The sequence below is a fragment of the Coregonus clupeaformis genome, chromosome 11, assembly GCF_020615455.1.
Source record: "Coregonus clupeaformis isolate EN_2021a chromosome 11, ASM2061545v1, whole genome shotgun sequence".
Lineage (NCBI taxonomy): Eukaryota > Metazoa > Chordata > Actinopteri > Salmoniformes > Salmonidae > Coregonus > Coregonus clupeaformis.
Genome location: NC_059202.1, coordinates 12,495,654 through 12,518,099, shown reverse-complemented (window position 1 = coordinate 12,518,099; position 22,446 = coordinate 12,495,654). Strand labels below are relative to the sequence as shown.

The 22,446-nt window shown below is 43.2% G+C and overlaps 1 protein-coding gene across 2 annotated transcripts in view; it reads right to left on the bottom strand.

Moving 5' to 3' along the window:
* LOC121576587 (FERM domain-containing protein 4A-like) overlaps positions 1-22,446 on the bottom strand; it is a 242,235-nt gene that overhangs the window by 162,275 nt on the left and 57,514 nt on the right. Inside the window, exon 1 of one of the 2 annotated variants that reach the window (XM_045223448.1) lies at positions 16,741-16,911. The exons of the other annotated variant lie outside the window; for it this stretch is intronic. Within the exon in view, the coding sequence (XP_045079383.1) occupies positions 16,741-16,773 (33 nt within the window). The 5' untranslated portion in view covers positions 16,774-16,911. Of the gene's footprint in view, positions 1-16,740; positions 16,912-22,446 lie in introns of those variants that run through there. 2 annotated transcript variants of the gene reach the window in all.

The window sequence follows — 22,446 nt, the reverse complement described above, 5'->3', positions numbered from 1 at the left end:
TTTATCAAGATATCTGAGCTCTGGAGTGTAAGGGAATATACAGTGGGGAAAAAAAGTATTTAGTCAGCCACCAATTGTGCAAATTCTCCCACTTAAAAATATGTAATTTTCATCATAGGTACACGTCAACTATGACAGACAAATTGAGATTTTTTTTCTCCAGAAAATCACATTGTAGGATTTTTAATGAATTTATTTGCAAATTATGGTAGAAAATAAGTATTTGGTCAATAACAAAAGTTTCTCAATACTTTGTTATATACCCTTTGTTGGCAATGACACAGGTCAAACGTTTTCTGTAAGTCTTCACAAGGTTTTCACACACTGTTGCTGGTATTTTGGCCCATTCCTCCATGCAGATCTCCTCTAGAGCAGTGATGTTTTGGGGCTGTCGCTGGGCAACACAGACTTTCAACTCCCTCCAAAGATTTTCTATGGGGTTGAGATCTGGAGACTGGCTAGGCCACTCCAGGACCTTGAAATGCTTCTTACGAAGCCACTCCTTCGTTGCCCGGGCGGTGTGTTTTGGATCATTGTCATGCCACGTTTCATCTTCAATGCCCTTGCTGATGGAAGGAGGTTTTCACTCAAAATCTCACGATACATGGCCCCATTCATTCTTTCCTTTACACGGATCAGTCGTCCTGGTCCCTTTGCAGAAAAACAGCCCCAAAGCATGATGTTTCCACCCCCATGCTTCACAGTAGGTATGGTGTTCTTTGGATGCAACTCAGCATTCTTTGTCCTCCAAACACGACGAGTTGAGTTTTTACAAAAAAGTTCTATTTTGGTTTCATCTGACCATATGACATTCTCCCAATCCTCTTCTGGATCATCCAAATGCACTCTAGCAAACTTCAGACGGGCCTGGACATGTACTGGCTTAAGCAGGGGGACACGTCTGGCACTGCAGGATTTGAGTCCCTGGCGGCGTAGTCTGTTACTGATGGTAGGCTTTGTTACTTTGGTCCCAGCTCTCTGCAGGTCATTCACTAGGTCCACCCGTGTGGTTCTGGGATTTTTGCTCACCGTTCTTGTGATCATTTTGACCCCACAGGGTGAGATCTTGCGTGGAGCCCCAGATCGAGGGAGATTATCAGTGGTCTTGTATGTCTTCCATTTCCTAATAATTGCTCCCACAGTTGATTTCTTAAAACCAAGCTGCTTCCCTATTGCAGATTCAGTCTTCCCAGCCTGGTGCAGGTCTACAATTTTGTTTCTGGTGTCCTTTGACAGCTCTTTGGTCTTGGCCATAGTGGAGTTTGGAGTGTGACTGTTTGAGGTTGTGGACAGGTGTCTTTTATACTGATAACAAGTTCAAACAGGTGCCATTAATACAGGTAATGAGTGGAGGACAGAGGAGCCTCTTAAAGAAGAAGTTACAGGTCTGTGAGAGCCAGAAATCTTGCTTGTTTGTAGGTGACCAAATACTTATTTTCCACCAAAATTTGCAAAGACATTCATTAAAAATCCTACAATGTGATTTTCTAGATTTGTTTTCCTCAATTTGTCTGTCATAGTTGACGTGTACCTATGATGAAAATTACAGGCCTCTCTCATCTTTTTAAATGGGAGAACTTGCACAATTGGTGGCTGACTAAATACTTTTTTCCCCACTGTATCTCAATCAAATGTTCAATTACATTTTGGTTAGAATTATAGAGTCATCAGAATGGTTAGATAGAGTGAAGTGTGCTCTGTACTGTAAGTTACATTTCTGTGTGAATATTCAGTATCTAGGCCCAATGGCATGTATTCATGGATGCCAAGGGAAGCCAGGCTTCCCCAAAATCTTTCATCACTCTGTGTTTCATAATTTTCCTTCAATTCGCAAGAAGCTGAATGTATCTCACAGGAGAAAGCATCTGAGTGAGTGAAACATCGCCCCTCTGTCTCTCTATGTGTAGGCCATCTATCTGATGCTGTCTGGTCCAAACAAGTACGACATTGTTGCCTCCCGTACCGTTGAAGGCAAGGGAAGACAGCGAGTATCTGGCCTCCCTTGACAAAATAAATATATAAAACATTTGCCAATCAGCATTGAGCTAAACTGAGCGAGCTCAACTGTGAATGGTCCAGGCGCACCAAAAAAAAAGTATCAAAGGAAGCCAGCTTGGATTTGGCGTCACTCCTATCAAATCCCACTGATAGCATACGTCATTGACAGAAAAACGTGAACTGTTGCATCTTGTTGTGTTGTTGTCCACCAGTGGCTAGCTAGCCAGCAAGCTAAAATTGTCCCTTTCCTAAATTAGCCATGGATGGAGATAGGGTTTTGGACTTGTGGTTTTACTTAATTCTCTGTACTGGCCAATGATTATTATGGCGATTCTGATCCAACCATTAACTCATACATTGTTGTGCCCCTGGCCTGAGAGGATGGGAGTTCAATATGAAGCTAGATGTAGAAGGCTAACTAACTAATGGAAGTTAGGCTAGCGAGTTTTAGCCAGGTAGCCTAGGACAACAAAAAATGTAAGCGTGTACTGTTTGACAGACTGTTTCGTCAACATAAAAGATAGGAGGATGGCATTGGCGTTTCTCTACAAGTAGGGTGAGTCAACATGTTTTTCTACTTGCACGAATGCGCACACACACATACGCACACAGAAATCAGAACCATGAACAGCCACATCATACTTAGCTTACGTTGATTGGACTAAATTGTTTTTGGTATATTTTAGTTGTCACTGTATTAGACTAAGCATAGCTAGGTGATTTGATTATGTTAAAATGTTGAAGTTGAAATGGTGCTGGAATAGTGGAGGCAGCTCCTGTTTTCTTTGCGACTTGCGGTAACTCTCTGTGGTTCTAAATTAATAGTTGTTTAGTGTCCGGAAATATGAGAAACATTAACTTGCTTGACCATGCTGTAGGTCATGTAACTGTTTGTTACATGCAATATGCTTTGTGGACTTCACTGGTCAGAGGTTGCTCTCCGGTTTTGTGATTAAACAAAGGTGTGGTTAAATTTATTCTGCCACTGTGTCTTCTTATTGTCTCGGCCTTTAGGCCTATATATGAATTAACAGGTTATAGAGCAAACAACGCAATTATCACAACACATAGGTTGTTACCCACGCACTGCTACTGTCTAGGCCTGATGTAGTCCAGTCTGACATCAAAGTATAGGACATATCCATATCTGTTAAACTATCTGAAGTTCCTGCCTCTGGAATCCTTGGTGTTACCAAAAAGAGCAATGGGATTACTGCCACTGGCGAGGAGGAACACTGTCATGGAACACTGCCTCGGAACAACATTTTTTATTTATTTATTTTTATTTCACCTTTATAACATTAAGAGCATGGAATCAAGAGGCAGCATTTCTAATTCACCCCCCTCCCCTGTTTCGCTGATCCTCCATCCCAACACCGCTCCAACCCTCACCTTGTCTCCTCCTCTCCATCCGCTTCAGGTCCAGCCCTGCAGCTAGTTGTACATCATACTTCACATACATAAATACTACACTATTCTGTAATAGTGAGGACGGAGAGCTTGAAACAGCTCGAAACTCATTCTGTCCCCATTCAGCTCATGATGCAATGTCAACTACTGAATTACTGGACTGGTTTCTATTATGCATGTATGTATGCATTAATATGCATTTCTGACACACCGGCCCATTTTTTTCTCTCGGGTCCCACGCCCCGGACAATTATTCTCCTCAAGACCCCATTATCAGCCAAATAATTCCAATTTTAGCCAGTCCATCCCTGCATCTATGTACAGCTGAAGTCGGAAGTTTACATAAACTTATGTTGGAGTCATTAAAACTCGTTTTTCAACCACTCCACAAATGTCTTGTTAACAAACTATAATTTTGGCAATTCAGTTAGGACATGTACTTTGTGCATGACACGTCATTTTTCCAACAATTGTTTACAGACAGAGTATTTCACTTATAATTCACTGTATAACAGTTCCAGTGGGTCAGAAGATTACATACACTAAGTTGACGGTGCCTTTAAACAGCTTTGAAAATTCCAGAAAATGATGTCATGGCTTTAGAAGTATCTGATATTCTAATTTACATAATTTGAGTCAATTGGTGTACCTGTGGTTGTATTTCAAGGCCTACCTTCAAACTCAATGCCTCTTTGCTTGACATCATGGGAATATCAAAAGAAATCAGCCAAGACCTCAGAAAAAAATTTGAAGACCTCCACAAGTCTGGTTCATCCTTGGGAGCAATTTACAAACGCCTGAAGGTACCACGTTCATCTGTACAAACAATAGTATGCAAGTATAAACATCATGGGACAACGCAGCCATCATACCGCTCAGGAAGGAGACACGTTCTGTCTCCTAGAGATGAACGTACTTTGGTGCGAAAAGTGCAAATCAATCCCAGAACAACAGCAAAGGACCTTGTGAAGATGCTGGAGGAAACAGGTACAAAAGTATGTATATCCACAGTAAAACGAGTCCTATAGCGACATAACCTGAAAGGCCGCTCAGCAAGGAAGCAGCCACTGCTCCAAAACCGCCATAAAAAAGCCAGACTACGGTTTGCAACTGCACATGGGGAAAAATATCTTACTTTTAGGAGAAATGTCCTCTGGTCTGATGAAACAAAAATAGAACTGTTTGGCCATAATGACCATCGTTATGTTTGGAGGAAAAAGGGGGATGCTTGCAAACCGAAGAACACCATCCCAACAGTGAAGCACGGGGGTGGCAGCATCATGCTGTGGGGGTGCTTTGATGCAGGAGGGACTGTTGCACTTCACAAAATAGATGGCATCATGAGGAAGGAAAATTATGTGGATTTATTGAAGCAACATCTCAAGACATCAGTCAGGAAAATAAAGCTTGGTTGCAAATGGGTCTTCCAAATGGACATTGACCCCAAGCATACTTCCAAAGTTGTGGCAAAATGGCTTAAGGACAACAAAGTCAAGGTATTGGAGTGGCCATCACAAAGCCCTGACCTCAATCCTATAGAAAATAAAGTGGGGAAAAAAAGTATTTAGTCAGCCACCAATTGTGCAAGTTCTCCCACTTAAAAAGATGAGAGAGGCCTGTAATTTTCATCATAGGTACACGTCAACTATGACAGACAAAATGAGATTTTTGCAGAGTCTGGTGCAGGTCTACAATTTTGTTTCTGGTGTCCTTTGACAACTCTTTGGTCTTGGCCATAGTGGAGTTTGGAGTGTGACTGTTTGAGGTTGTGGACAGGTGTCTTTTATACTGATAACAAGTTCAAACAGGTGCCATTAATACAGGTAACGAGTGGAGGACAGAGGAGCCTCTTAAAGTAGAAGTTACAGGTCTGTGAGAGCCAGAAATCTTGCTTGTTTGTAGGTGACCAAATACTTATTTTGCACCAAAATTTGCTAATAAATTCATTAAAAATCCTACAATGTGATTTTCTGGAAAAAAAATCTCTGAATCTGCAATAGGTAAGCAGCTTGGTTTTAAGAAATCAACTGTGGGAGCAATTATTAGGAAATGGAAGACATACAAGACCACTGATAATCTCCCTCGATCTGGGGCTCCACGCAAGATCTCACCCTGTGGGGTCAAAATGATCACAAGAACGGTGAGCAAAAATCCCAGAACCACACGGGGGTACCTAGTGAATGACCTGCAGAGAGCTGGGACCAAAGTAACAAAGCCTACCATCAGTAACACACTACTCCGCCAGGGACTCAAATCCTGCAGTGCAAGACGTGTCCCCCTGCTTAAGCCAGTACATGTCCAGGCCCGTCTGAAGTTTGCTAGAGTGCATTTGGATGATCCAGAAGAGGATTGGGAGAATGTCATATGGTCAGATGAAACCAAAATATAACTTTTTGGTAAAAACTCAACTCGTCATGTTTGGAGGACAAAGAATGCTGAGTTGCAGCCAAAGAACACCATACCTACTGTGAAGCATGGGGGTGGAAACATCATGCTTTGGGGCTGTTTTTCTGCAAAGGGACCAGGACGACTGATCCGTGTAAAGGAAAGAATGAATGGGGCCATGTATCGTGAGATTTTGAGTGAAAACCACCTTCCATCAGCAAGGGCATTGAAGATGAAACATGGCTGGGTCTTTCAGCATGACAATGATCCCAAACACACCGCCAGGGCAACGAAGGAGTGGCTTCGTAAGAAGCATTTCAAGGTCCTGGAGTGGCCTAGCCAGTCTCCAGATCTCAACCCCATAGAAAATCTTTGGAGGGAGTTGAAAGTCTGTGTTGCCCAGCGACAGCCCCAAAACATCACTGCTCTAGAGAAGATCTGCATGGAGGAATGGGCCAAAATAACAGCAACAGTGTGTGAAAACCTTGTGAAGACTTACAGAAAACGTTTGACCTGTGTCATTGCCAACAAAGGGTATATAACAAAGTATTGAGAAACTTTTGTTATTGACCAAATACTTATTTTCTACCATAATTTGCAAATAAATTCATAAAAAATCCTACAATGTGATTTTCTGGAGAAAAAAAATCTCATTTTGTCTGTCATAGTTGACGTGTACCTATGATGAAAATTACAGGCCTCTCTCATCTTTTTAAGTGGGAGAACTTGCACAATTGGTGGCTGACTAAATACTTTTTTCCCCCACTGTATATGGGCAGAACTGAAAAAGCGTGTGCGAGCAAGGAGGCCTACAAACCTGACTCAGTTACACCAGATCTGTCAGAAGGAATAGGCCAAAATTCACCCAACGTATTGTGGGAAGCTTGTGGAAGGCTACCCGAAACGTTTGACCCAAGTTAAACAATTTAAAGGCAATGCTACAAAATACTAATTGAGTGTATGTAAACTTCTGACCCACTGGGAATGTGATGAAATAAATAAAATCTGAAATAAAGAATTCTCTCCACTATTATTCTGACATTTCACATTCTTAAAATAAAGTGGTGATCCTAACTGACCTAAGACAGGGAATTTTTACAAGGATTAAATGTCAGGAATTGTGAAAAACTGAGTTTAAATGTATTTGGCTAAGGTGTATGTAAACTTCCGACTTCAACTGTATGTCCATCTGTCTGATTTGTAGTTGTGCTGTTCTCACAGTTGTTTATAGATGTATGGGTAAATGTAGAGGGTAGTGGTAGGGTGTGTATGTGAGTGAGAGAGAACTGTTCTGGATGTGTGTGAGCTCATTTTCTCCTCTGTATCCTTGGGCAGCAGTGTATGTAAATCAAGAATTAGTCATTTGTGTACTTAAGCATAAAAACTGCAGCTGCAAATGCAGTGTATGCTAATATCACACACACTGCAGAATGATTACAATAACTGAACACTGACAAAGGAAAAGGTGCACTGCAAATACACTACAGTGTGTGTGTGTGTGTGTGTGTGTGTGTGTGTGTGTACGTGCATGTAACCAACTTGATCTCACTACATCAACATTGTCCAAACCTGAGAAACGTTAACATTCTCTGAATCGCAAATCAACTGACATTTACATGCAATCAAGGTTAGCAACCTCATAGCAAATAATTACTCTTATTACTCTTGCTGCACTTCCCATGTGTCAGGGCAGTGTCACCAGATGCAAAGATCAGAGGAAAAAGGACCACAAAAGAATCCCTCTACTGTTATGCTTCCTAAAACTGTTCAGAGATATTCCAAGTACTACAAGCTTCAAATATGCTATATTTAACAGTGTCTGCTTTGAAGAAAAACCTAAAATAACATTGATCTGCATTTAGATTTCATAAAATCCCTCCATTTCCTTGGAGATGCTACCAGTGGAGATCTCTGCATGGGCAGACAGATGGTGAAATGTATGGCCTCATAGCCATGGGGGTAAAACACCTTTAATAACCCCCTGATGTGTCTACCTCCCTGCCAGCTAGGGGTCAACCAATCAAATTTCATGAGGTGTCCTATATCGACTCTGCCCCCCCCTCTCGTAGATACAGAGTGAAGAGTTCAGGAGCTGTAGGGGAAAGGGGGACGGAGGAGAAAGGTAGAGGAGAGGATTTGATGAGGGTGAAAGAGAGTAGAGGGATGGGTGATGGGGTGAGGGAGGAATAGAGTAATGGGAGACATTGTGAGGAGAGCGATGAGAGAGGGTGAGAGACAGGGAGTGAGAGAATGGGTGATTAGTGGAAGGGAGGAAGGAGAGGATGGGGTTATGGGAGGAAGAGAGGAGAGGATTGTGTCAAAAGGGGTTGAAGAAAGGAGATAAGAGATTAATAGAAAATGAGGTGAGCGAGAGAGAGAGAGAGAAGCTGCTTTCCTATGCAAGGTATAATTCGCTTTCTGAAGGTGTGTGTGTGCATGTGTGTGTGGATGTGTGTGTGTGTATGTGTTTGTGTGTAACAGCCTGTCCAGACTATGTAGATCGTGAGATATTTTGATGTATGACACCTGCTCTAAGCAGGGTCGACCTCTATTGGAGAGGTGACCCACCGGTGACAACACTAATCCACTACTTGTTTATCAACCGTGTGTGTGTGTGTGCGTGTGTTTATGCATCGTTAAGATGCATGCCCAGGGATGTCTTTAAATCATTACCCCCAGCTTCCCCCACCCACCGTACCCTCCCCCGTACAACCTGACTCCCCCCAACCCCCATTGAAAATAATAAAAAGCCCTAGAACTGATGACAGCCAATGAAGCAGAAAATTAGGTCACTGTGTTTCCATGACAACCTCTAACATTACGTTTGTCATTGGTTCACTCGTTCTGTCGATCTGTGGCACACACAGGCACAGTAGAGATCAGAGATTGTGTGTGTGTGCGACCTGCAGTGCCATGCTGCTTCAAACAGGCCCAGTAGAGATCAGAGAAACGTAGTGACAGTGTCAAACAGGTACAGACTGAGGATCAGAGTCTACATGGCCTCCTACAGCTCACTGACATCACCACCACCACCACCACATGACTGTCTGCTGGTTTTCTCTTTTTCCTGGCACTTGGTTACCGAAAATCATTCTAAATCAAATGCTGGTTTGAAAGGACAAACCAGCAGACACCAAGGCCCCCTAGGACCAGAGATGTCTGTCTCTTCCCCAGACCCTAAAACATAATAACAAATTAGATCATAGATGACTGCCCCCACCTGCCAACCCCCCCTTGGTCTGTCTGAGAGCAGCAGTGACAGCTGGGAGATGGAGTATCCTTGCTCTGCCTTCAATATGGCCGCCTGTCGTCTGCTCTCTGTCTGCTCTAGCCTTTACCTGCTGCCAGTGTGTGTGTGTATGCGTGTGTGTGTGTGTGTGTGTGTGTGTCGAGGGAGTCCACCTCTCACCTCTCTTGTAAGGCTAGACCTCCCTAGATCTGCCTTTCTCTCCTAATTATATTCAAGCAGGCAGCGAGGCGGGCAGCTCTATGGGGTCCTGGCCTGACCACCTCCCTCTCTGTTCTCTTCCTTCTCTTCTTTTAACCTGAACCATCCTGACTGCTGTCTGCCCTCCAATGAACCAGGTGGAGGGATGGAGGAAGGGAGGAAGGGGGATGAGGAGAGGGATGGAGAGAGGGAGGAGGATGGGAGTGAGAAAAGAGGAGGCGAAAGGAAGAGAGAAGGGGGGCACAATAAACATGATGCTTGAGGCCAGCCTAGCATAGGCTGCCTAGGAGAGTAATTCTCACTGCTGGAGGCTGTGTGTGAGTGTACGTGCATGAGTGTCTGTGAGTGCGTCCATGCTTGCGTGCGTCTTCCAGCCCTTGGCTGTTCCTATAATGGCTCAATCTGTTAGTATAACCACAGACAGCTGGACACCAGATACACATACAGTACATGTTCACAAACACACACACACACACGTTCTCTAGAGTAAGGACTCTCTGAAGCTGTTGAGTTTCGCACTATTCTACTGACCTACATGCATACATTACACACTACAGATGATACCACAAGAGACAGAGATGGTGTGTGTGTATGTGTGTGTGTATGTGTGTGTGTGTGTGTGTGTGTGTGTGTTTGTGTGTGTGTGTATGTCGCTCTGATCTCTGCTTAGCTACATAACTAGACAAAGAGACATTCAAGTACAGTCCAGTGATGCTTGTTTTATTCAAATTGTATCCTTGACTGACCATCGTTACTACCATGGCTACTGAATGTACAAGAGAGAGAGATAGAGTGAGATAGAAGGAGGGAGTGGGAACAGAAGTCAGAGATTGGGGGACATAGAGATCAATAGACAAAGAGAGAGAAAGAAAAAGGAGAGAGATAAGAGTGCCACTGGTACTTGCGGTCTCAGCAAGAGTTGAGCTCATAAGGTTCGAACACACCTATAGCGTTTGCCTGCCAAGAGTACTTGCAAACCGAGGGGGAAACCAATTTTACATGTCGGCAGACAGACGTAAACAGTGCGCTGAACGATCGGTAGAAGAACAGGAGATCCATTCGGTGCAATGTGTGCGACCCTTTAGGCTTGGGAATGGCTATACTGTCTCTACCAACTCCAATTCCCACCCCTCTCTTTAAAACTGTTTAGTGTTTAATGTAACATATACCGGGTTGAAGTGTACCAATCAGAAATGGAAAGACTTCTTTCACAAATTCATGTAAATGTACAGTATGCTGTGTGAAACACTGACCTTCTATTAGCAGACAACTGTCATTATGCCTGGCACTCCAGTCAATGAAATCCATGGAACTCCCCTTGGCTGTTTGGCTTGGCTTGGCATGGCTGGGATTGATATGGAGATGGCACCGATACATTAGGGCTGGGTGGAGGGGGTGGCACACACAAAGAGAGACGGCCACGGTTGACTATGTGCCAAGTCTCTCTGGCCAATGTTATCCCCCAAACCCTCCTAGCCCTCCTAGCCACCCAATAACTCTCCACTTGGCTCAGATCACAGAGAGATCTGGAAAAACCTATTACAGAGATCAGATGGACTGCCAAAACAGAGAGAGAAAAAGAGAGAGCGGGTGAGGGGGGGGTGACAGATGGAAAGTTACAAGGCTCGTGTGAACAGCTAAACTAAAGAGAGACAGAGACAGTCTGAACCATCGATGCAGGGGGTTTGATGGAGGAGAGTAAAGGGGAATGAGAGGAGAGGGGGACAAGTGTTGCAGTGTGTGAAAACCCTGATTGGATTAACCCCTTCAGAACTGGTCGGTAACTCACTGGTCGTGCATTCAGGGGTGAACATGTTGAGTGGAGAGGATTAGATCAGACTCACTCTGCCATTTTTATAGTCTAAGTCCATTAAAATAATAGCTGTCCTCATCCCTGTGTCACACCAACTCGAACTTGATACTCTGAGGTTTTAAACCAAGAGACAACTTGCTGCAACCAACTTGCCGTCATTACACACTCAATCTACATCTAACAGTTTATAGCCAACAGCTTGGATTTACACCTTTACCACTAAGTGTGGCTGGGGAACGCTGTAAACAGATTGGAGAGTAGAGGGGTGGTGGGGGGGAGGAGGCACAGGAGAGAGGGGGTGAGGTTGTGTGGGAGGGAGAGAGGGGGTAATGGGGAGGGAGAGAGAGGGGGTGAAGGGAGGGAGAGAGGGGGGTGAGGGGAGGGAGAGAGGCGGTGATGGGGAGGGAGAGAGGGAGGTGAGGGGAGGGAGAGAGGTGGTGATGGGGAGGGAGAGAGGGAGGTGAGGGGAGGGAGAGTGGGGGTAAGGGGAGGGAGAGAAGGGGTGAGGAGGATTCTGTCTAAATTACCAACTCTCCTCTCCCAGGAGATATTACAACTACACAATCCTTCAGCTCACTGTAGAACTTACATTATTGTGTGTGTGTTTTTGTTTTATGTGTGTGAGTGTGTGTGTGTGTGTGTGTGTGTGTGTGAGAGAGAGAGAGAGAGAGAGAGAGAGAGAGAGAGAGAGAGAGAGAGAGAGAGAGAGAGAGAGAGAGAGAGAGAGAGAGAGAGAGAGAAAAAAGAGAGATGACTATTCAGTGCATATCTTACTGAACAATGGACATTAATCATCACTACACTGTAACAGACAAACAGAGACCAACATTTCTCCTCCCCACCCGTCCCTGATGATAGTAGTAGAATGCTATTGTATCTGGTCATAGCAGCAGCAGCAGCAACAACACATTGGTCAAACATATAAATATTTATGACAGCAGCACTTGCCCTTCCCCGTCTCTATTGTATACTATGATTTTTACTCAATCCACACTCATACATACACAGGTTACCTACAAATGGTATGCTCAGCCAGGTCACCAGCGATACAAGTCAGTAGTCGACGTCCATCCATGTCTGAGGATGTCGGAAGATGACGTGGAAAACGGGCTCTAGGGGCAACAGTGAGCGCTGTTACCTTCAAGTAGGTTTCGGGTTTTGCTAGGGCATTGTGGACGGGATGGTGGATTGGTGTAAGCGTCTGATTCTAAACGTTGCAAGCTCAAATCCAGCAATCCATAGTTGTTTTGTAGATTTTTGTTTTAAGCCTATCCCAAACCTTCACCCTTAAAAAAAAAAATATATATATATATATATACAGTACCAGTCAAAAGTTTGGACACACCTACACATTCCAGGGTTTTTCTTTATTAAAAAATAATAATAATCTACATTGTAAAATAATAGTGAAGACATCACAACTATGAAATAACACATATGGAATCATGTAGCAACCAAAAAAGTGTTAAACAAATCAAAATATACTTTGAGATATTTGAGATTCTTCAAAGTAGCCACCGTTTGCCTTGATGACAGCTTTGCACACTCTTGGCATTCTCTCAACCAGTTTCATGAGGTAGTCACCTGGAACGCATTTCAATTAACAGGTGGGCCTTGTTAAAAAAAATTGTGGAATTTATTTTCTTCTTAATGTGTTCGAGCCAATTATTTGTGTTGTGACAAGGTAGGGGTGGTATACAGAAGATAGCCTTATTTGGTAAAATACCAAGTCCATATTATGGCAAGAACAGCTCAAATAAGCAAAGAGAAACAACAGTCCATCATTACTTTAAGATATGAAGGTCAGTCAATACGGAACATATCAAGAACTTTGAAAGTTTCTTCAAGTGCAGTCGCAAAAATCATCAAGCGCTATGATGAAACTGGCTCTCATGAGGACCACCACAGGAAAGGAAGACCCAGAGTTACCTCTGCTGCAGAGGATAAGTTCATTAGAGTTGCCAGCCTCAGAAATCCAGCCCAAATAAATGCTTCACAGAGTTCAAGTAACCGACATCTCAACATCAACTGTTCAGAGGAGACCTTCATTTTTCAGGCCTTCATGGTCGAAATGCTGCAAAGAAATCACTACTACCGCAGCGTCTTTGTGAGACGCAGAGTAGGTGAACGGATTATCTCCGCATGTGTGGTTCCCACCGTGAAGCATGGAGGAGGAGGTGTGATGTTGTGGGGGTGCTTTGCTGGTGACACTGTCAGTGATTTATTTAGAATTCAATGCACACTTATCCAGCATGGCTACCTCAGCATTCTGGAGTGATACGCCATCCCATCTGGTCTGCTTTTAGTAGGACTATCATTTGTTTTTCAACAGGACAATAACCCAAAACACACCTCCAGGCTATGTAAGGGCTATTTGACCAAGAAGGAGAGTGATGGAGTGCTGCATCAGATGCCCTGGCCTCCACAATCACCCGACCTCAACCCAATTGAGATGGTTTGGGATGAGTTGGACCGCAGAGTGAAGGAAAAGCAGCCAACAAGTGCTCAGCATATGTGGGAACTCCTTCAAGACTGTTGGAAAAGCATTCCTCATGAATCTGGTTGAGAGAATGCAAAGAGTGTGCAAAGCTGTCATCAACGGAAAGGGTGGCTACTTTGAAGAATCTGAAATATAAAATATATTTTGATTTGTTTAACACTTTTTTGGTTTAGGTCTTATGTAGTAAAATTTGAAATGCTGTTTTTTTACATTTGATAAAAGAGCTACAAAATGATATACACTGCATTTGAGGAACAATAGGACAGTAATTCTGCTTTGAAAGTTGATAAACTTGTAATCTCACTTTTGCGAAAATGGCCTTTGAAAGTTTTGGTACCTACTGAAGATATTTTCTTTGTCTACACCCATTCAGCATTGTTCACACCCTCTTAAGCTTTAGCCCCACCCATCTCGTTTCGCTCTCGGAGCATTCAGAGTGCACACTGGACGCTCTGGCCGATGAGTAGGGTTGATCCGAGTGGTCTGACCTCACAACGGCAGTCAAGTACCCAAGCTAACTGGCTAACATTGGCTAACTTGCTAGCTACTTCCAGACACAAAGTTGGGATTATGGTTCATTGTTTACCTCTGGATAACATGAAACAGCCTAACCAGCTTTGCTAGGGCTGGTTAGGCTGGTTAGGCTGTTTTCATGTTATCCAATGAACCATGAACCATGAACCATGATTCCATATGTGTTATTTAATAGTTTTGATGTCTTCACTATTATTCTACAATTTAGAAAATAGTAGAAATAAAGGAAAACCCTTGAATGAGTAGTTGTGTCCAAACTTTTGTCTGGTACTGTATATATATATATATAGTTTTACTTCACCCCCTTTTTCTCCCCAATTGGTAGTTACAATCTTGTCTCATCGCTGCAACTCCTCTACGGATTCGGGAGAGGCGAAGGTCGAGAGCCATATGTCCTCCGAAACACAACCCTGCCAAGCCGCACTGCTTCTTGACACACCGCTCACTTAACCCGGAAGCCAGCCACACCAATGTGTCGGAGGAAACACTGTCCAACTGACGACCGAAGTCAGCTTGCAGGCGTCCGCCCGCCACAAGGAGTCACTAGAGCACGACAAGACAAGGAATTCCCGGCCGGCCAAACCCTCCCCTAACCGGGACAACGCTGGGCCAATTGTGCACCGCCCCATGGGTCTCCCGGTCAAGGCCGGCTGTGACACAGCCTGGGATCGAACCCGAGGCTGTAGTGGCGTGTCAGCACTGCAATGCAGTGCCTTAGACCGCTGCGCCACTCGGGAGGCCCTCAAAACCTTAACCCTTACCTTAACCATTCGGAGTTAATGCTTAACCTTAAGAACTTGCCGTTAATGCCTGAACTTAACCCTAACCTTAAAATTTCAGAGTTAATGCCTAAACTTAACCTTAACGTTTGGAACAACTTTTTAGAAACATCTAATTCTGACGGGAGACTGTGAGAGCTGGTAGGATATGCTATATGCAAAGCTAAAGCATATTGGTTTACTGATAATAACACACATACACACCCTCTATTTTTATTTGTATCTCTCTCTCTCTCTCTCTCTCTCTCTCTCTCTCCCTCTCTCTCTTTACATGGAACAAATGAAACAGTAGAGAGACTCTGTATGGAACAAATGGAACAGTAGAGAGATAGGAACTGCTGTGATCAGGCTCTGAGTCACGCTTTCAAAGATTCCCCTTGTTAAGCCGAACACACAAACACACGCACGCACGCACGCACGCACGCACGCACGCACGCACGCACGCACGCACGCACACACACACACACACACACACACACACACACACACACACACACACACACACACACACACACACACACACACACACTCACACTCACACACATACACACACACAGCATGTAAACCTGATTTCTCACAGCAGTATGACTTCTCTCTCCAACATTCTGCCCATCGCCCCTAGCAACGGCGGCAACCATTAACTTTCCCTCTGATTTCTATCATCACCACGGTGACAGCAGCATGTGAAACCAAATTGTCACGGCAACCAAACCCTGTAAACCAATTTTCCAGGTTCATCATCACCATAGTGGTGCCAGGAAAATAACCTCTCCCTCAACTTCAACAAAATGAAGGAGCTGATTGTGGACTTCAGGATACAGCAGAGAGAGTATGCCCCCACCCACATCGACGGGGCCGCAGTGAAGAGGGTGAAAACGTTCAAGTTCCTTGGCATGCACATCACCGACAACCTGAAATGGTCCGTTCACACAGACAGTGTGGTGAAGACGCAACAGAGCCTCTTCAACCTCAGGAGGCTGAAGAAATTCGACTTGGCCCCTAAGACCCTCAAAAACGTCTGCAGATGCACCATCGAGAGCATCCTGTCGGGCTGTATCACCGCCTGGCACAGAAATTGCACCGTCCACAATAGCAGGGCTCTCCAGAGGGTGGTGTGGTCAGCCCAATGCATCACCGGGGGCACAATGCATGCCCTCTAGGACATCTACAGCACCCAATGTCACAGGAAGGCCAAGAAGATCATCAAGAACCTCAGCCACCAGAGTCACGGCTTGTTCGCTACCATCCAGAAGGCGGAGACAGTACAGGTGCATCAAAGCTGGGACTGAGAGACTGAAAAACAGCTTCTATCTCCAGGCCATCAGACTGTTAAATAGTTATAGCCGGCTACCACCTGGTACTCTACCCTGCACCTTAGAGACTGCTGCCCTATGTACATAGTCATTGAACACTGGTCACTTTAATCATGTTTAAATACATTTTTACCCACTTCATATCTATATACTGTATTCTAGTCAAGGCTCATCCTATATAACTACAGCTTTACACACCTTTTCTATTCATATACTGTCCATACAGTCTATACACACCATTATATACCTATTGTATACAGTATATATATTTATATTCCAGACTTGTATTTTTGGGATTTGTGTGTATTGTTTTGTATTGTTAGGTATTACTGCACTGTTGGAGCTAGAAACAAGCATTTCGCTGCACCTGCGATAACATCTGCAAAATATGTGTACGCGACCAATATGATTTAATTTGATTTGATCTAGTAACATAAGCCTGGGTAACTAACAAACACACATGCACTCACACACGCACAAACACACACACACACACACACACACACAGACACACACAAACACAAACACACACACACACACACACACACTCACACACCTACCCTGGTCCTCATGGGAGAGAGCAGTCCTTCCATGTCAGATCCTGGTCGTGATCCAGTCAGTCAGTGTATTATATTCCAGATTAATAGATCCTGTTAGGAACGTTGTTAAGGATGCTGTTTCATCCTCATCATTCCCAGTATCTCCACCACAACGCTCCCGATTCGTCCTGAGACCAGAGGAGACTGAGAGAAGAGTGTGAGTCCTCTCTCGTTGGCGCGCGCACACACACACACACACACACACACACACAGAGGGGCGCATAGGAGGAAAGGACAAACTCGCTGTGTGTCGCTCTTCACAGTAGCTTCAGTGTGCAGTGACGGTGTAAAATCTCTCCCTCTCTCTCTTTCGCGCTCTCTCTCTCTCTCTCTCCCTCTCTCTCTCTCTCTCTCTCTCTCTCTCTCTCTCTCTCTCTCTCTCTCTCTCTCTCTCTCTCTCTCTCTCTCTCTCTCTCTCTCTCTCTCTCTCTCTCTCTCTCTCTCTCTCTCTCTCTCTCTCTCTCTCTCTCTCTCTCTCTCTTTCGCTCTCTCTTGCTCTCTCTCTCTCTCTCTCTCTCTCACTTTCGCTCTCTCTCTCTTTCGCTCTCTCTCTCTTTCGCTCTCTCTCTCCCTCTGTCTCTCTCTCTCTCTCTCTCTCTCTCTCTCTTTTGCTCTCTCCCTCTCGCTCTCTCTTTCGCTCTCTCTCTCTTTCGCTCTATCTCTCTCTCTCTGGTTCTCTTGCCCTTTTCCTTCCAACTTATTTCTATCTCCCAATTGCTACCCTTGCATCCCTCATTCTCTCCCGCTCTAACCCTTGGCTGGTGTCATGGTGTGTGTGTGTGTGTGTGTGTGTGTGTGTGTGTGTGTGTGTGTGCTGTGTGTGTGTGTGTGTGTGTGTGTAAGGTTCAAGGGGTGTCTTCTCCAGGGCTTGATTGTTCCACCAGACAATAGAAGCTGTTAAATGCCTAGCAACTTGATCTACCTCTATTCGCTTCCAATATTGGGGATGATTCACACACACGCATGCGCATACACACACATACACCCTAAGGATGCACCAATATTAAATTAATGGTTACATCATAGGGGTATTCCATTCAGACATTCTACTTGGAATTGCACAAAACTAGCAATCCCACAGATCAAAATGCCACCTACCTACTGAATAAAAAAATTATTTGCCTTCCAACCATACGTGATGGACACAGCAACCGCTGCCTCCCTTTCTTTTCAAAGTTTTAGGGGGTTCAGCCAAGCTTGACAGCTAGCTTACTAGCTTTAGTTCTGCTTCTGCTAGGATTGTGGTGGCATTCACTAATGTCTATGGGAAAAGCTAGTGGATTCCCAATTGTATAGACTGCTATTTGCAGCAATATACAGTCATCTATACACAACAGCTAACAATAATAAAGCAAAATGGCCATTGTATAATTTGATTATCTAGCCTCCCCATAGACCCCTAGCTATGTAGTTTGTAGCAGAAGTGCTAACGGAACCTGGCCATTTGCAAGGTATTATGGAATCAGTCGAAATCAAATACTTTATACCCCTTATACACAGAGGAAATCACTAAAACCAGCCAACCAGCCATCCAGCTCTTTTCTGGATATCATGAGTGGGTGTTAAATGGAGTGTGTGTATGTGAGGGTGTGTGTGTGTGTGTATGTTTGAGTATGTGTGTCCGTGCTTGTGCGTGTCTGTAGAATGGACCAACAGGGTGAAGCCTCACCTCTGCTCTCCGAGCGGCATCTCAGCGTTACCATGGCAACAGCATTCGTCACCGACGAGAGAGAGAGAACGACTGAGACCATTAGAAGAGAAAACCTCTGAATCAGGGACCATAGTACTGAACAACATCCTAACTGCCACTCTTATCTTATTTCAAGAGTCAAAGATAGGATCAGTCATAATGTGCCCTTACAGAAGCAAATCCTAATGTTAGGACACTATTTAGGATTTTGGGTTCTGCAAACCTGTAATCCGCTAACCTCAATAGTGTGCTCACCCTCTAACCAAACTGTTGCTGTTCAATACTTGCACTGGCTCCAACACTACAGTGATGAGAGCATGAGAGACAGTCCCGTGGTAGTGGAGAGTATAAGGATATTAATTATCAGGATGTCTTTAGCCTGTATTCTCTCTGACCTAGTTACACCTACAGCACTAGGAATTCAATTAAACCCTCTGGAATTACCATAGAGGATCCTCTCATTAACACATGCACACACACACACATGCACCCACCCACACACACACCAAAAGGAATTACCAAGGAGGTATAGCTATTAGTATCACACTGTGCCATTTAACTCAAGGTTAAATTATGTCCTTACAATAGCCTAGATATAAATTAATAACACATTGTGATCTGAAATTAACCCAAAATTAATGACCTACACCCTGTCATTCATGACTGTATGGATTTAACATTATGTCACTAACTGATATGGAAGAGACATATGATATTAGTACTAATGTAGCGCTATAAACCAGGTTTCCATGAGTGGGATGAAGTTATGTCTGTCTGTCTGTGTGTGTGTGTGTGTGTGTGTGTGTGTTTGTGTGTGTGTGTGTGTGTGTGTGTGTGTGTGTGTGTGTGTGTGTGTGTGTGTGTGTGTGTGTGTGTGTGTGTGTGTATGTGGGAGTGTTTGCATCTCTACCCCTACAATTACCACTGGTTGCTGCGGGACCAGTAATTGATTCGTGCCGACAACCAGGCAATTTACTGCGACGCTGATACACCATCGATTTACCACTGTGACTGGATGACACAGACATCACTGCACAACAACGAACAGAGACGATCAATACTTATAAAATCACTGGAATACTTCACCAACTTCACCAACTTCACCAATACCAATTAGAAAAATATATTTAAAATATATCTTAAATATAACTCCAAAATAAAACCCATCTAAAACCAATTCTAAATCTATTCAACACATCTCTAAACCTCATATTTAACAGTAAATAACTCAAAAACCCAATTCAACAGCTATCTTCTGTATACCACCCCTACCTTGTCACAACACAACTGATTGGCTCAAACGCATTAAGAAGGAAAGAAACAGGCACACCTGTTAAATGAAATGCATTCCAGGTGACTACCTCATGAAGCTGGTTGAGAGAATGCCAAGCGTGTGCAAAGCTGTCATCAAGGCAAAGGGTGGCTACTTTGAAGAATCTCAAATATAAAATATATTTTGATTTGTTTAACACTTTTTTGGTTACTACATGATTCCATATGTGTTATTTCATAGTTTTGATGTCTTCACTATTATTCTACAATGTATAAAATAGTACAAATAAAGAAAAACCCTGGAATGAGTAGGTGTGTCCAACCTTTTGACTGGTACTGAATATATTCCCTATTTTCCTTCTCCCTCGTCCCTCTGCTCCCTATTCATTCTACAACCCCTTTCTCTCTCTGTCATCCCCCTTTCTCTCACTCTCCCTCGCTCACTCTCTTCTCTTCCTCTCTGTATCTCCTCTCTCTCATTGTTTCTTATTTTCTCCCCATCGCTCAGTCTCCTGCTCTGTAAATCTCCATCTTTCCATTCACTATTTTCTGTAATTGAATATACATTTCCACCTGACCACCCTCTCAAGGTTTGTTGAGTGGTAGGTGCTATCATCTGTGGACCATCTGTGATGTCCCTGGGTTGACCCATAAGGGTTATGTGTCATAAATCTTGATGTAGTATGCTGTTTGTGCATTTGCACATGCATGCTTGACACATATGGAAAGGAATTCAGCTGCTCAGACTTATTTCCAGACTTAACATGTAACTGGTCTACAAACCCACACATACACACGCACACACACACAGATTTCTAGAATATGTAAATAACTTTATCATGAAGCTAATGACCATATCATTATGCGGACTCATTTAAATCGGTTCAGAACACAATCACCCATAGAGACTAGCCAATTCACACAACCAACCTAGTCCATCAGACCATTACCACACACACACGCACACACGCACGCACACACACGCACACACAGACACACATTCCTACCCCTCCATTCTCACACACTCATTGGTACTGGGTATAATTGAATAAGAGCTGTGTTATAGCAGCAGCAGATCCAGTGGGGAGGTGAGAAGAGTCTCTTCACAACCTGCTACTAACATCTCATTATACTGCTGACCCCTGATCCTGTGTGTGTGTGTCTGTGTGTGTCTGTGTGTGTGTGTGTCAACCATGTTGGCTCAATAAATCCCGGGGTCCACAGTTTCCTGCTGCTCACTTAAACCTGGCGGGATGAATACCACACAATCTTAGGCCTGATAGTGTGTGTGTGTGCATTTATGGGAATGCATATACTGTATACATGCATGCTTCTGTTCACTGATAAAACATGAGAGAAAGGTTCCTCCCAGTCAGCCAATGCAGTTGCATTATCACATTATTTATATTCATGAGATTGTTAGAATGTATACTGTTCTTGCCTGGCAATCACCATCGTTATAAGCATAACATTGCAGTTTTATGGTGAACAATATCCCTAGAAGCAATGAGCATAGTAATGTGATTTTAAAATAAATGTCATTTCTATAAATATAATAGAGGAAGTTTTAATAGAAATTGGATTTCTACTGTATATGCATAATGTAATTGTACAGCCATGAGAAAAACTATAGGCACAATAATGCATGTGTAAAGGTGAGACGTCTTGATATAAGCATAGTGATGCAGCAGCATTGTTATCTATCTATCCATCTATCTATCTATCTATCTATCTATCTATCTATCTATCTATCTATCTATCTATCTATCTATCTATCTATCTATCTATCTATCTATCTATCTATCTATCTATCTATCTATCTATCTATCTATCTATCTATCTATCTATCTATCTATCTATCTATCTATCTATCTATCTATCTATCTATCTATCTATACTATACAGTGCATTCGGAAAGTATTCAGACCCCTTGGCTTTTTCCACGTTACAGCCTTATTCTAAAATTGATTAAATTGTGTTTTTTTCTTCATCAATCTACACACAATACCCCATATTGACAAAGCAAAAACTGTTTTTTAGAATTTTTGCTAAGTTATAAAAAATAAAAACGGACTCCATATTAATATTAATGCCCATGATTTTGGAATGAGATGTTCAACGAGCAGGTGTCCACATACTTTTGGTCATTTATTGTATCCACAGTGTCTGTATGTGTTCTACATAGACAGAGTGACATACAGCCCCATCTAACCCTATCACACTTTACTGCTGACGCACAAAATTAACCTGTCAGCCATTCATACACACACACACACACACACTCATGTGCACACACATATGAGGGGTAATAAATGCCATAAATGAACCGTGAATGCGTTTCATGCGTAATATTTTTTTGACTTAAACGAAAAATAGTTTTTCTTTAAAGGCACCTTTAATTTTGTATTTATTTATTATTTAAAAAAAACTTAAACCAAGTTTATTTCTAACAATGCGACGCGTGAACGTCTGATTAATTCAGTTCCAAACAGTTGCGAATTCACTCCATAATATAATAGCTACTGTACTAACAGGACCCCTTCACCGTTTACCATCTGTCAAGGTGGGGGTTACAATGAAGTTGAAGTCGGAAATTTACATACACTTAGGTTGGAGTCATAAAACTTGTTTTTCAACCACTCCACACATTTCTTGTTAACAAACTATAGTTTTGGTATGTCGGTTAGGACATCTACTTTGAGCAT